The 12464-nt window shown below is 34.7% G+C and overlaps 1 protein-coding gene across 1 annotated transcript; it reads right to left on the bottom strand.

Moving 5' to 3' along the window:
* Nucleotides 1-292: 292 nt before the first annotated feature.
* LOC149587218 (ATP-binding cassette sub-family C member 1-like) lies at nucleotides 293-9702 on the bottom strand. The gene is made up of 5 exons (XM_089863729.1): nucleotides 9580-9702; nucleotides 9115-9291; nucleotides 863-976; nucleotides 663-800; nucleotides 293-582 (listed from the first exon to the last, which is right to left on the bottom strand). The coding sequence occupies exons 1-5, from the start codon at nucleotides 9622-9624 to the stop codon at nucleotides 418-420; spliced, it is 639 nt and encodes a 212-aa protein (XP_089719855.1). The 5' UTR covers nucleotides 9625-9702; the 3' UTR covers nucleotides 293-417.
* Between the last annotated feature and the right edge of the window lie 2762 nt (nucleotides 9703-12464).

Genomic DNA, 12464 nt, shown 5'->3' with positions numbered 1-12464 from the left:
GCTTTTAATTAAAAACTATCATTGTTTTGGCATATTAATGTTTAAATTTTTCCCAGAACTCCAGATTGTCTTCTCACTCATGTGGTCAATTTTAACTGGAGTAAGATTTGAAACTGGCAAGGAAATAAAATAGCGGTCAAGCTAGTCTTTTTGTACAAGCATTTGAATGTAACAATAAGAATAACTCTGTAGAAAATATCTAAAAGCTTCTTAAATGTCATGATTATTTGCTGTTTTTTAATTTTGACTCAAAAGATTTCAGGTTGGTAATTTACAAACTAGTAATAAAAAAAAAATCAACAACCCTGTTTTTGTGTCATATGTACCATATGACACTAAAACCTTACTTAGAGCTAATTCGAGAACAACAATCAAGAAGGCTAAAGCTCCTGCTAACCAGTGTCGATCTTAAACAACTTATAATAAAAATGTATTGAGTATTACCATTTTGAGTTCGATTGCGTACGTATGTTTTTCGTAGTGCGAAGAGTTGTCACTCAGTGTGTGTAATACAAGTGTAACTGCTTCTACAGAGCAAATTACCGACTCTATTACCAACCTGAAATAGTCATCTTTTTCGTTCTGAAATATTAAAGGTTTTATTATTTGCTGTTGTTGTTGCTGTAATATTATTAAAAAATGGAAAGAAAATCTTCCCATACTTGAAAATAGTATTTCATAATGACGGATCTCAATGTGATAGTTTGCGTTAGTGTTGAGAGAAACCAAAACATTGTCTGGATTCCGGACAACACTGCGCCACACCCTCTGCCGTAAATTATGAGGAATAACGCCAAGATCTGCAACTCGCAAGTTCAATTTATTTCATCAAAACGTTAGCTATGTGTTCTAAACGTCTTACATAAGTTCCAAATTGAATGACGACAGCCAAATGGTCAACGACTTGAAAATCGCCGTAGTATATATTTATAAGAAATTTTAAGACGCTAACAGCGGCCAGTAAGAAAACCAAGAGCTGAAAACACAAAAGAAAAAAAGTTCGGAAACCAAACCTCTCCGAGTCGAGACAAAATTAAGAGGTTTTTCTTAAATAATTGAATAAATATAAATGATATTAATTATTTTAATCGTCAGTAAATTACCTTAATTCTAGTTTGATCGTTTTAAGAAACGTTATTCCTAAAATCATTTTAAACATAGCTATTGTTGACGTTTGAATTCTAGCGTATGCCTCTTTAAGAGTTTTTACCTCTCCGAGTGACGTATGTCACGGAGAGGTTCTAATTTCGACGTGTCTGTCTGTCTGTCGTTACACCCACGTGACCGTTTGCAAATCGGAGCAAACGTGTTTTCAATTTCCGGACCGCATTTACAGTTTTGCCGGAAATTTCGAAAGTTGTATTCCACTTACAGGCTATTATTAAACACCACCATCTTGTAGTCTTTTGTCCATATCACATGAACACAAGTCTGTACACACTGGCTTCTAAACACCGTCATCTTCTGGTATTTTGTCCATCCCACATGGACACCAGTCTGTACACACTGGCTTCTAAACACCACCATCTTCTGGTCTTTTGTCCATCCCACATGGACGCCAGTCTGTACATACTGGCTTCTATCTCCATCATTAAAGTTAAGGTTAAGACATACCCGGCGATCGGCTAGGGTTACGAGAAACGTCTAGCCTCCCAATGGCGGGGCTTCCACCAAAGGTTCACGCAATTGCGCTGTTCTTACCTATAGCTGCGATTCAAAACCTTTATATACTACCTATTAAGTAAGGCGAAGTAACAGTCATATGCTTCATTTCAAACGTAAATATTAGTCAAGTATCTCAAGAATGATTAATTGCTCTTTTTTAAAACGATGTAACGCTCAATAAGACGAACAACTAACGAAGAAAATGTTTAAAATTAATTATATTTATTTCAAATGTTTAAAATTAATTATATTTATTTTAGTGTTTAAGATAATCTTGTTTTTTTTCCAACACAAAATTAATTAATAAAAAGTTGGAAAAACCAAAATATTACCTCTCCGAGTCAAGAGGTCTACTACTACAAACTTATTTACCTAGATATGGAATTATTTCACTTTTTTTTTTGAAGTAAAAAATTACGAATTATTGAAGGAGTTTTCCATGCATTGCGAATATACAGTAAAGCAGACGACATTTTACACCAAATAAGGATAAATCTTGGACACATGGAAATCAGTCGATGGGGAAAAGAACAGGAAATGAAGTATATAAATTTTGGAGAGATATTACCTTTATGTGTTTGTAAAGGCCCAATTGTCTACGCTTCAGCTGTTTACCCGATATACTCATAGCTACATTCACAACTGGTTTGCAGTGTAAACACTATCGTCTTGTCTCACCTCAACAATGTTCTTAGTTTGCCAACATGCGTGTTAAGGTATATAAAACCACAGCTCATTTGTCTCTAGACGCACTGAAGGTCTTGCGCACCATGAAAAAAATGAAAACTCCGTAGCTAATACCCGTTTACCATTAGCCCTTTCACTGGTCTAATTGCCAGGTCTTTTCTTCTATTACAATATCTACACCTGATTATTTAAACGTGTATTTAACTTTTGGCTCACTCTGAACCGTTAATATCTCTTCAATACAGACACGAAAATCAGTACCCATGGTTTACTACACCTTGGGCCTCAAGTATTTGCTCTTTAGTTCACTAGGCCTATTACGGATAATACTTGATTTAACTGACAGAGTGTAAGCCTTAGCGCTCTTCTTGATATAACTAAAGAAAGGATTATTCTATATACAGATGTAGTGTAGCTTAAGTAATATATAAACAGCCATTTCAAATAATAATATTGAAAAATGTCCTTGGAATATCAAAATGAAACAGAGCTTTCAAGTTACAAAACTACTAAAGGCATCGTAATTACGAAAAATACTTCCACATATTCACTTTATATTATGGAAAAAGCGAATATTAAGGTTCTGTATGATTTCTCAACACATCAACACAAGGCTAACTGCTAACAAGACACACTAGTGTAACAATGGACGGACACACTCAGACAAAAACATAGACTGCTTTTTAACTCTTTCCGTATTAATTTTGAGTTGAGAAACAAGATTATCTTAAATATTAAAATAAATATAATTAATATTAAATATTTTCTTCGTTAATTGTTCGCCTTATTGAGCGTTACATCGTTTTGATAAAGAACAATTAAACATTCTTGAGAGACTTGACTAATATTGGCGTTTGAAATGAAGCATACGCCGGTGGACAACCCACCCTAGGGACGCTAGACGTTTCTCGTAACCCTAGCTGATCGCCGCGAATGTCTTAAACCCAACGATGATGATGGTGTAGAAGCCAGGTGTACAGACTGGTGTCCAAGTGGGATGGACAAAGACCAGAAGATGGTGGTGATTAGAAGCCAGTATGTACAGACTGGTGTCCAAGTGGAATGGACGAAGACCAGAAGATGGTGGTGATTAGAAGCCAGTATGTACAGACTGGTGTCCATGTGGGATGGACGAAGACCAAAATATGGTGGTCACTAGATGCCAGTAAGTACAGACTGGTGTCCGTGTGGGATGGACAAAGACCAGAAGATGGTGGTGTGAGAACTCAAGTAGAGGAGCCATTTCCGTGACTCTGAAAGCAGATCGGAAATGGCGAACACGTTTGCTCCGATTTGGAATCTGCGAACGCGGTCACGTGGGTGTAACATCAGAGACACAGACACACAGACACAAACTATCGTTACAGAACCTCTCCGTGACATACGTCACTCGGAGAGGTAAAAAAATGTCTTAGTGGACAAAGACTAGAAAAAGTAAATGATAAGAGAAGAAAAGGGAATGACCGAAGTAACAGATATTAAACTTTTTCAGTTTGAAGACATGATTATAAAACATCAATTTCTTGAAAGAAATACTTATCTTCGTTTTTTTTCACCAAAATTACATTTGCCCAAAAATTTTGTATCATTAAATTTACCATTCCTTTCAAAATGGTTCTTGTCAAAGCTTCACTATATAACAGATACACGCGACATCGTTTATATTTACAGCTAGATTTCCAGTATAGTCCATGATATAAACAGTTCCTCGTTAGTGATATTTAAAAGGATTGCAGCTTTTAATTTGAACTACATTACGTTTTAAGACCGGAAACTAAGCCCAATAGTGAAATAAATACACAGCCACCCATTTGTCGGTGTCCATTTACGTGTTTCGTGTTATACGTTTGCTCTACAATGTGTTCCTCATAAATTGCAGATCTAAGTAATACCAAACTAATTCAATCACAACATTTAAAACAGTTCTCACGCACGCAATAATATACCAAAGGTTTTTTGTTAATAATATCTTTATCCAAATTTTAATGATTGAATTATAAAACATTTTAAATCGTCGACCCTAAAAATGGGACCCAATCGAATCGTGGTCGTATAAATGCAGGCGAAAAACCAAAGCACCCTAAAGCGTCGTTTAAAATGTCAATCATGATGAAAGATAAAATTTCATCCTTCGGTTGCATTTAGTCGGTATAAACAACGTTTTCTCTTATAGTTCGAAAATAGAAACCTTTAAAAATAACCCATATCCGTACTCGGATATGGGTTATTTTCATTCGAAAACTGTTAATACCAAAAAATATATATAGAATGAATAATCTGTCTTTCGAAAACAATGCAAATATAATTTTGGTGAAAAAACCAAGATAAGTATTTCTTTCAAATAATTGAAGAACTCCTAGACCTAGGCCCAGCCGCCGTGGTCCGTCTTTATTCCAAAAAAATCTCTCTGGACTCTAGTCTAGTGGATACAAAAATGCAAAACTGGACTCGAAATTTATTTTAAAATTAAAATAATTGCCCAGGTCACGTCGTCTGCTAAATTTAGGAATTAGACAATTAAAATTTTTGAGTTAATGTCTGAACTCTCGGTTTAATTTTTAAACTGGTCATTTGCCCTGTGCCACCGCCTTATTTCCCACGCTGGACAAAAAGCATTTCTCATAAAGGCCTGTCCAGACTGACACATTTTGCGAGTTCGCATCTTCGCTTTGCTTGTTTGCAAGATCGTGCTACTGTCCACATTGGGTTTTCGCTACTTTGCGTCCTCACCTCGCGAACATACAAATTTCTTGAGACAAGGCCAAGAATTTCGCGCCTTCGCGAGAAAAGCACCAATCACAGACGAGAAGAAGGCTGGGGCGATTAGTTCCGATTTTCTCTTTGGACAACGTCGCCATCGACAGGCAGATGGCGCAATGATTGCTCAAACTTTATTGGCTCTCAGAATGGGAAAAGCAAAATTTTTGCGTGTATCAGGACAGAAGTGCAAATGTTTTTCGTGATCTGTTGCGAAGATGCGAATAGACGATGGCGCGAACACGCGAGCGCGAGTTCAATGTGGACAAAGCTTAAAGGAGAATGGCCATAATTGTTGTGTAACAGACAGCCTGGCAGACCCGTATTTGTTTACCCTGCCCATAGCCCACTCGATCACGCGTAACACGACGCAAGATGCAGAGCAGCGTCCGTGAGCATGGATCAAATGTTCTATGCCCTGACCGGCCAAGTCAGCTGACTTAGGTGAAATATTTATTACTTCTAGGCGACTTAAATCTAGATATTCTTGAACGAATCATCTTGTGAACATTTTATAAGACAGGCTTCAGACGCTGGGTTTTTTCTGAACCAAATTTGTTTTTTAAATTTAAAAAAAAATTAATTTCAACCTTTTTTTTTCCTCTCTTCAGAAATTTAATAATGATAGTGTGTTACATATTTATCCAAAATTTATATTAATTAATAGTAATTAATAAATTTGTAATTTCGCACTTATGATAAATTTAGTAAACTTTTATTTTGACATGAATACATACTAATAATCTTGGAAAAAACTGGCCATTGTTTATTGTTTTCTTAGGTAGCTTCAATATGCACTAAAATGAGCCTTATTTAAATAATTAAAAATATAATTGTTACCTAACAAAAATAATTGGAAAAGCCACAATTAAAAATATTGGGTTGTTCGGTGACAGGGTTTAGTGATTGTTTGATTTAATCTATCATTTATTTTACGAGCAATTTAAAGCAAAAAAATTATGTTCTTTGCTGTTATCGTTGTACCTGGTGAGAAACGAAAATTAGCCATTGTTTATTGTTTTCTAAGGTAACTTTCGAATATGCTCTAAAAAGAGCATTATATAAATTAACTGGCCTTTGTTTATTTTTTTCTTAGGTAACTTTCGAATATGCACTAAAAAGACCATTAAATAAATTAACTGGCCTTTGTTTATTTTTTTCTTAGGTAACATTAGAATAAGCACAAAATAACTAAAAATTTAATTGATACCTAATAAAAATGATTGGAAGAGGCTGAATTAAAAATATTGATTTGGTGACAGGAATTAGTGATAGTGTGATTGAATCTATCATTTATTTTACCAGCAATATAAACAAAAACTTATCTTCGTAGCGGTTGCCATTGGCTGGTGGCACCAGTCTATAAACCAGGGAATAAACCCTTTTGCGTAGTTTGAATTAATGTACTTTAAACATCAAAAATGTATCTAATAAAAATAATTGCAAGAGCCAGAATAAAAAATGTTGGTTGGTTTTTTGACAGGGTTTAGTGATCGTGTGATCTATCAATTATTTTTCCACTAATTTAAGCAAACAAAATGATCTACGCAGTGGCTATCGTTGACCGGTTGCACCAGAAATAATCTCTGTAGCGTTTGTTTATCGTTGGCAATCTGGCCATTGTTTATTGTTTTCTTAGGTAACGTTAGATTGGGCGCAAAATAATTAATAATTCAATTGTTACCTAGTACAAATGATTGGAAGGACTTGAAGTAAAAATATTGGTTGATTTGGTGACAGGGTTTAGTGAAAGTGTGATTGAATCTAAGTAGGTTTAATTATGTACTTAAAAGTACAAAAAGTAATACTTTATATTAATTGTTTTCAATAAAACTTCCGAAGGCACCAAAGAGGTGTTATACCTTTCATTTAAACCATTTTCAGACCTATCGAACATATAGTCTTCAAAAAATGGTCGAGAAACTTTCACTATCACAGCAAACATTTCCCATGTTATTCCTATGAAGTCTTATCCAAGAGAGCTACCGCTCTCTCAGAATACGAAAAAGGTTAAAAAGCAGTCTATGTGATTTTCTGTGTGTGTCCGTCCGTTGTTACACTAGTGCGCCGCGTTAGCAGTTCACCTTGTGTTGATGTGTAAAGCAATCCTACAGAACCTTAATATTCCCTTTTTCCATAATATAAATAAATATGTGGAAATATTTTTCGTAGTTACGAAGCCTTAATTTTAGTAGTTTCGTAGCTTTCAAGCTCTGTTTCATTTTGATATTCCAAGGATATTTTATAATATTATTATTTGAAATGGCTGTTTAGATATAAATTAAGCTATACTACATCTGTATATAGAATAATCCTTGCTTTAGTTATAACAAGAAGAAAGCCAAGACCTAGACCCAGGCGGGTAAATCAAGTATTATCCGTAATAGGCTTAGTGAACCAAAGAGGAAATAATTGAGAGCCAAGGTGAAGTAAACTAAGGGTTTTGATTTTCTTGTCTGTAATGAAGAGACGTTGACGGTTCAGAGTGAGCCGAAAGTGAAGTACACGTTTAATTAATAAGGTCTAGATTTTATAGCAGATGTAAGCACCATGGTTTCAATTAGATCAGTGAAAGGGCTAATGGAAAACGGGTAGTAGCTACGGAGTGTTCATTATTTTTTAGGGGCGCATTTACTATCAGTGCGTCTAGGCACATATCAGATTTGGTGTTATTTAACGTTAACACTCATGTTGGCAAACTAAGAATATCGTTGAGGTGAAACGAGACAATAGTGTTTATACTGCAAACCAGTTGTGAAAGTAGCTATGAGAATATAGGGTTAACAGTTGAGGCGTTGACAATTGGGCCTATTCAAACACATAAAGGTTATATCTCTCCTAAAGTTAAACACTTCATTTCCTGTTGTTTTTACAATTGACTATTTTCCATGTGTCCAAGACATATCTTTATTGGGTGTAAAATCTGTTCTATTCTACTGTATATTTGCTATGCTTGGAATACTGCTTTAATAATTCGTAAATTTTACTTCAAAAAAAAAAGAAATAATTCCACATAAAGGTTAATCAGTTTGTGGTATAGTCCTCCTCTTGACTTCGAGAGGTAATATTTTGGTTTTTCCAACTTGTTGTAAATTTAGGGTATATAAGGCGATTGATTCATAGTTTATGACAATTGCGTGAATCTTTGGCGGGAACCCTGCCATTGGGGTGCTAGACTTCCTCTTAACCCTAGCCGATCTCCGCGTACTTCTTAATCTTAACGATGTGAGTAGAAGCCAAAACTTCCTTTCTGCAAACACATTTGCTCTTGACAGATCCGTCCAGTGTAATACCTCTCCGCGGCGTCCGTGGAGATATAACAAGTATCTACGCATTTAGAACTTTCCGGACATTAATTTTTCAAATAAATCCCGAGAGCGGGAATAATCAGTGCCAAGAATTCGTTCATCCTTTCAAGCACATTATGTGCTCAGTAGCGTCGCTAGGGTTTGAAATTTGGGAGGGGGTAATCTGGGTAAACTATTTAAAAGTTATTATAAGAAATTAGTACCTAAATTTTGCATAATTGTTTCATTGGAATTTGCGTAGACCTATATAACTATCCGAAAATTTGTGCCAACGTGAAATTATTCGTATTTTAATGATATACAAACTTTTATTGATAAAGAGTACGGAACAAAATTATTGACCATGAGACAATTTGGATGAAGGAATTTCTCTCGTCTTAAGATTAGTTTTAGTTTAGGTTTTAGTCGCCATTACTCTGACTCCCTTTGAAAGAATTTGAAACACTTTACATGTATCCATTTATTGAATAGTCTCTATTTATTTGTTGTTGTTTTTCCTTCAAAATTGTACTGTTTGATATTGAAATGAATCTCTACAATTTTATAGGGCTACGACCACTATTTTGGTAGGTTTTTGCGGTTTATTTTGAGGGGACTAAGTTTTAAATTTGGGGGCTATAGGCCCCCTCCAAAAATAGGCAAAGTGACGCCACTGTATGTGCCGTACAACGATGATCCTTGCTCATTAAGGACTTACACTTTTCGTTATCGAAAGTTGAGAACAACGGACGTTTCGCCATGGCGACTTGCTGATCAGCGCAATCTCCAATGGAAGAAACACCCATAGTACAGCGCATGGTACCCAGACCAAGATGGTCTTTTGAAAACATGGAGTAAAATCGGGGTTATCAGTGTTCCATGTTAAATTGACATCCTGTTGAAAATAATTACACACTCCATGATTCAACACATTTCCCTATTTCATGTTTCCCTATTTCAAAGCTATAAAATGCTAAATCTCGGACGTGGCAAAGCTAGAGCTCGGCATTATCTATCCATTATTTACGTCATTTTATATTTATCCATACTCGTAAATTATCCTCAAATTGTTAAATCGTATTATATCCACAACTTTGCTTATAAATAATAGGTTAATCACTAATTTATGGATAATGAATAGGAAATGCCGAGCTCCAGGAAAAGCAATAAACACGTAACATACCCAAAACGGAGATTCACAAAAATAATCCAAACTTAATGAACTCATTTCAAGATGAAAAGTATTCTAAATTCTTTGCTAAACTATATTAATTCGATCAATTTCTTTAACTGCAGGTCGATGTGAGGTATCCCGACTACTAACAAAACGTCATGATAATGAATTTAAACCGTACCTTAAAATATCTTGCTAGAGTCTCGCTGGCATAACGCAAGTGGTTTTTGAATCAGAGTGGTTGCAAAATGTAAAAAAGAAAACGCAATTAAAAAACCTGGCAACTCCGAATGTAAAGGTTTGAAAAAATGCCACTACCAGCTTAGCGCAATTGTTAAGTTTACAATTCCGTCCAACTGCCACGTTTATTTTTACTTCAAACTTCAATCCCTCTTAAAGCAAATTGAGAAGTTCCTCACTAATTGTTGGAATTGGCAAAAATAAATAAACATCCTTGTTTTAGACTAAAGTAATAACTGTACATAAAAAACGGGGTTTTTTACTGTTGACGACATATTTTTATCTTGATAATAGTTTACTTTTATTATTATTAACAAGTTGTGAAAACCAAAATATTACCTCTCCGAGTGAAGAAGACTACTTAGAAACTTATTTACTCAGATATGGAAATGTTTCTTTTTATTTATGAACAAATAATGAACTTAAAATTTATGAAATATTAAAGCAGTATACAAAGCATAGCGAATATAATGTAAATAAGACGACATTTTACATCCAATAAGGATATACTTGTACACATTAAAATCATCCGATGGGGAAAAAAAACGGGAAATGAAGAGATAAAACTTTGGAGGGATATTACCTTTACGTGTTTGTAGAGGCCCAATTTTCTACTCCTCAACTGTATACCCTCTATGTTCAAAGCCATATTCACAACAGGGTTGCCGTGTAAACACTACCCTCTCGTTTCACCTCAACGATTTTCTTAGTTTGTCAACATGACTGTTAACGTTACATAACACCAAAGCTTATTTGTGGCTACATGCACTGAAAGTAAATGAGCACCAAAAAGCATGAAAACACGAAGCTATAATCCGAGTACGATCAGACCTTTCACTGATTTGCGTTTAGCAGAACTCACCAAAAAAGACAGCGGATTTTGGAAAACCTTTACCAGTGAGCTCTGTCGTCATAGCTTGGCTGAACGCTTTTCTCCGGTGTTTTAAAAATGACGCTAGCGCAATAAAGCGTGCAAGGTACCAAGGCATAACAAAAATTGTACGATAAAATATTTATAGAGAGAGAGATAAGAACATCTTTCATAATTAAAATTAGAAAGACTAACATGTCTCTTAAAATTCTCGTGTGATCAACTGGTTTCACGCCAATTAAATAGGTATAGTTCCATCAGATTCAGCAAGAGCTATTCGTAATAATTCCTCCAAGCTGAGAACTATGCGTGTTACGTCACGTTATCCAAAAACCCGACTATTTTCTTTGGTGACCGAGCTGGCTCAGCGCTGAGCACCGTACAGTCAAAATTCAAAAACAAAATCCGTTTCTGTAGGACACTGTTAACAGCGCTGAAATCTGCTGAACGCGGCCCAGATTTCCACCATGATGCTTTCTTCAATTATAAAATCTAAGCCTGATTATTTAAAAGTGTATTTAACTTTCGGCTCACTCTGAACCGTTAATGTCTCTGCATTACAGAAACGAAAACCAAGCGTTTACTTCTTGGTTCACTAGGCCTATTGACAAATAAAAGTTAATTTGACCGACATAGTAGCGTTCTTCTTGAAATCATAAAAGAAAGGATTATGCTATAAACAGATGTAGTATTTTATGATTTGGTTTATCTTTTGTATAAATTTTTGATTTAAATTTAAGTGTTCCTTTTTCAGAGCTGTGCTAATTAGCTGACAACTAATTGAATTAGAATTAGCAATTAGGGAAATATTTTTGAACTAATTAATTAGCCAATTAGCAATTAGGGAAATATTTTTGAACTAATTAATTAGCCAATTAGCAATTAGGGAAATATTTATGAACTAATTAAATAGCCAATTAGCAATTAGACATAGAAACTAATTCAATTCAATTAGAAATTAGACATTTATTTATCAAACTAATTAATTAGAATTACTATTTTCTAATTAAGGTAAAAAAGAAACCATAAGTAAACATAAAAGTTTAAAAGTGCCCATGGATTTAGTACTTTGGTAATGCAAAGTTTAATCTTTCAATGCAATTGATAAACGGGTACGGAAGCCAAGAATTATTCTCGAAAAATGAGACAAGCCTCGAGCCTTCCGTCATGTTAAAATTTGTCTCATTTTTTCATTTTCTTGCCATAGTTCCTATAATGGACTCCTGAGTAGTAAATACATGCGCACTGCTTTTAATTCGAGTAGGTAAAACAGTCGAAATTTCGAAATGGGGCAGTTGCGAACTACGAAATATTCTACTAGTACTAGTATTCTCTCATATTTGAGGAGCTGAAAAATTTAGAGTAGCACTAAGGCTTCCTCATTGATATAATAAGGCTTTTTCTTATTCAAATAGATGAATCATGAGTTAATTCCTCGATTTTTTTACAACAAATTGGCGTAAAAGATTAATTGAAAATCCAATTGGCTAATTAGTTAATCCTAAATCTAATTAAATTTTAATTAGATAATTCCCTTTCCGATTCATACTAATTAATTAGAATTACTTCTCAATTAGCACTAAGGTAATTAAAATTCAATTACCATTTTCAATTAGTAAATGTTGCTAATTAATTAGAAATTCAATTAGCTAACTAATTAATTAGCACAGCTCTGTCCTTTTTAAGCTTCACAAAGGAAGATATTTCGTTCCCTTCCCTGCTGGAAGACGAGTACATAGCTGTTTCAGAAAGACAGGACATTGTTAGATTAAGAAGAAAACAA

Source organism: Phalangium opilio, unplaced genomic scaffold (genome assembly GCF_054372755.1).
Source record: "Phalangium opilio isolate 3A_F unplaced genomic scaffold, DU_Popi_V2 ptg001170l_1, whole genome shotgun sequence".
Classification (NCBI taxonomy): domain Eukaryota; kingdom Metazoa; phylum Arthropoda; class Arachnida; order Opiliones; family Phalangiidae; genus Phalangium; species Phalangium opilio.
This window is presented reverse-complemented; position numbering and strand designations above follow the sequence as displayed.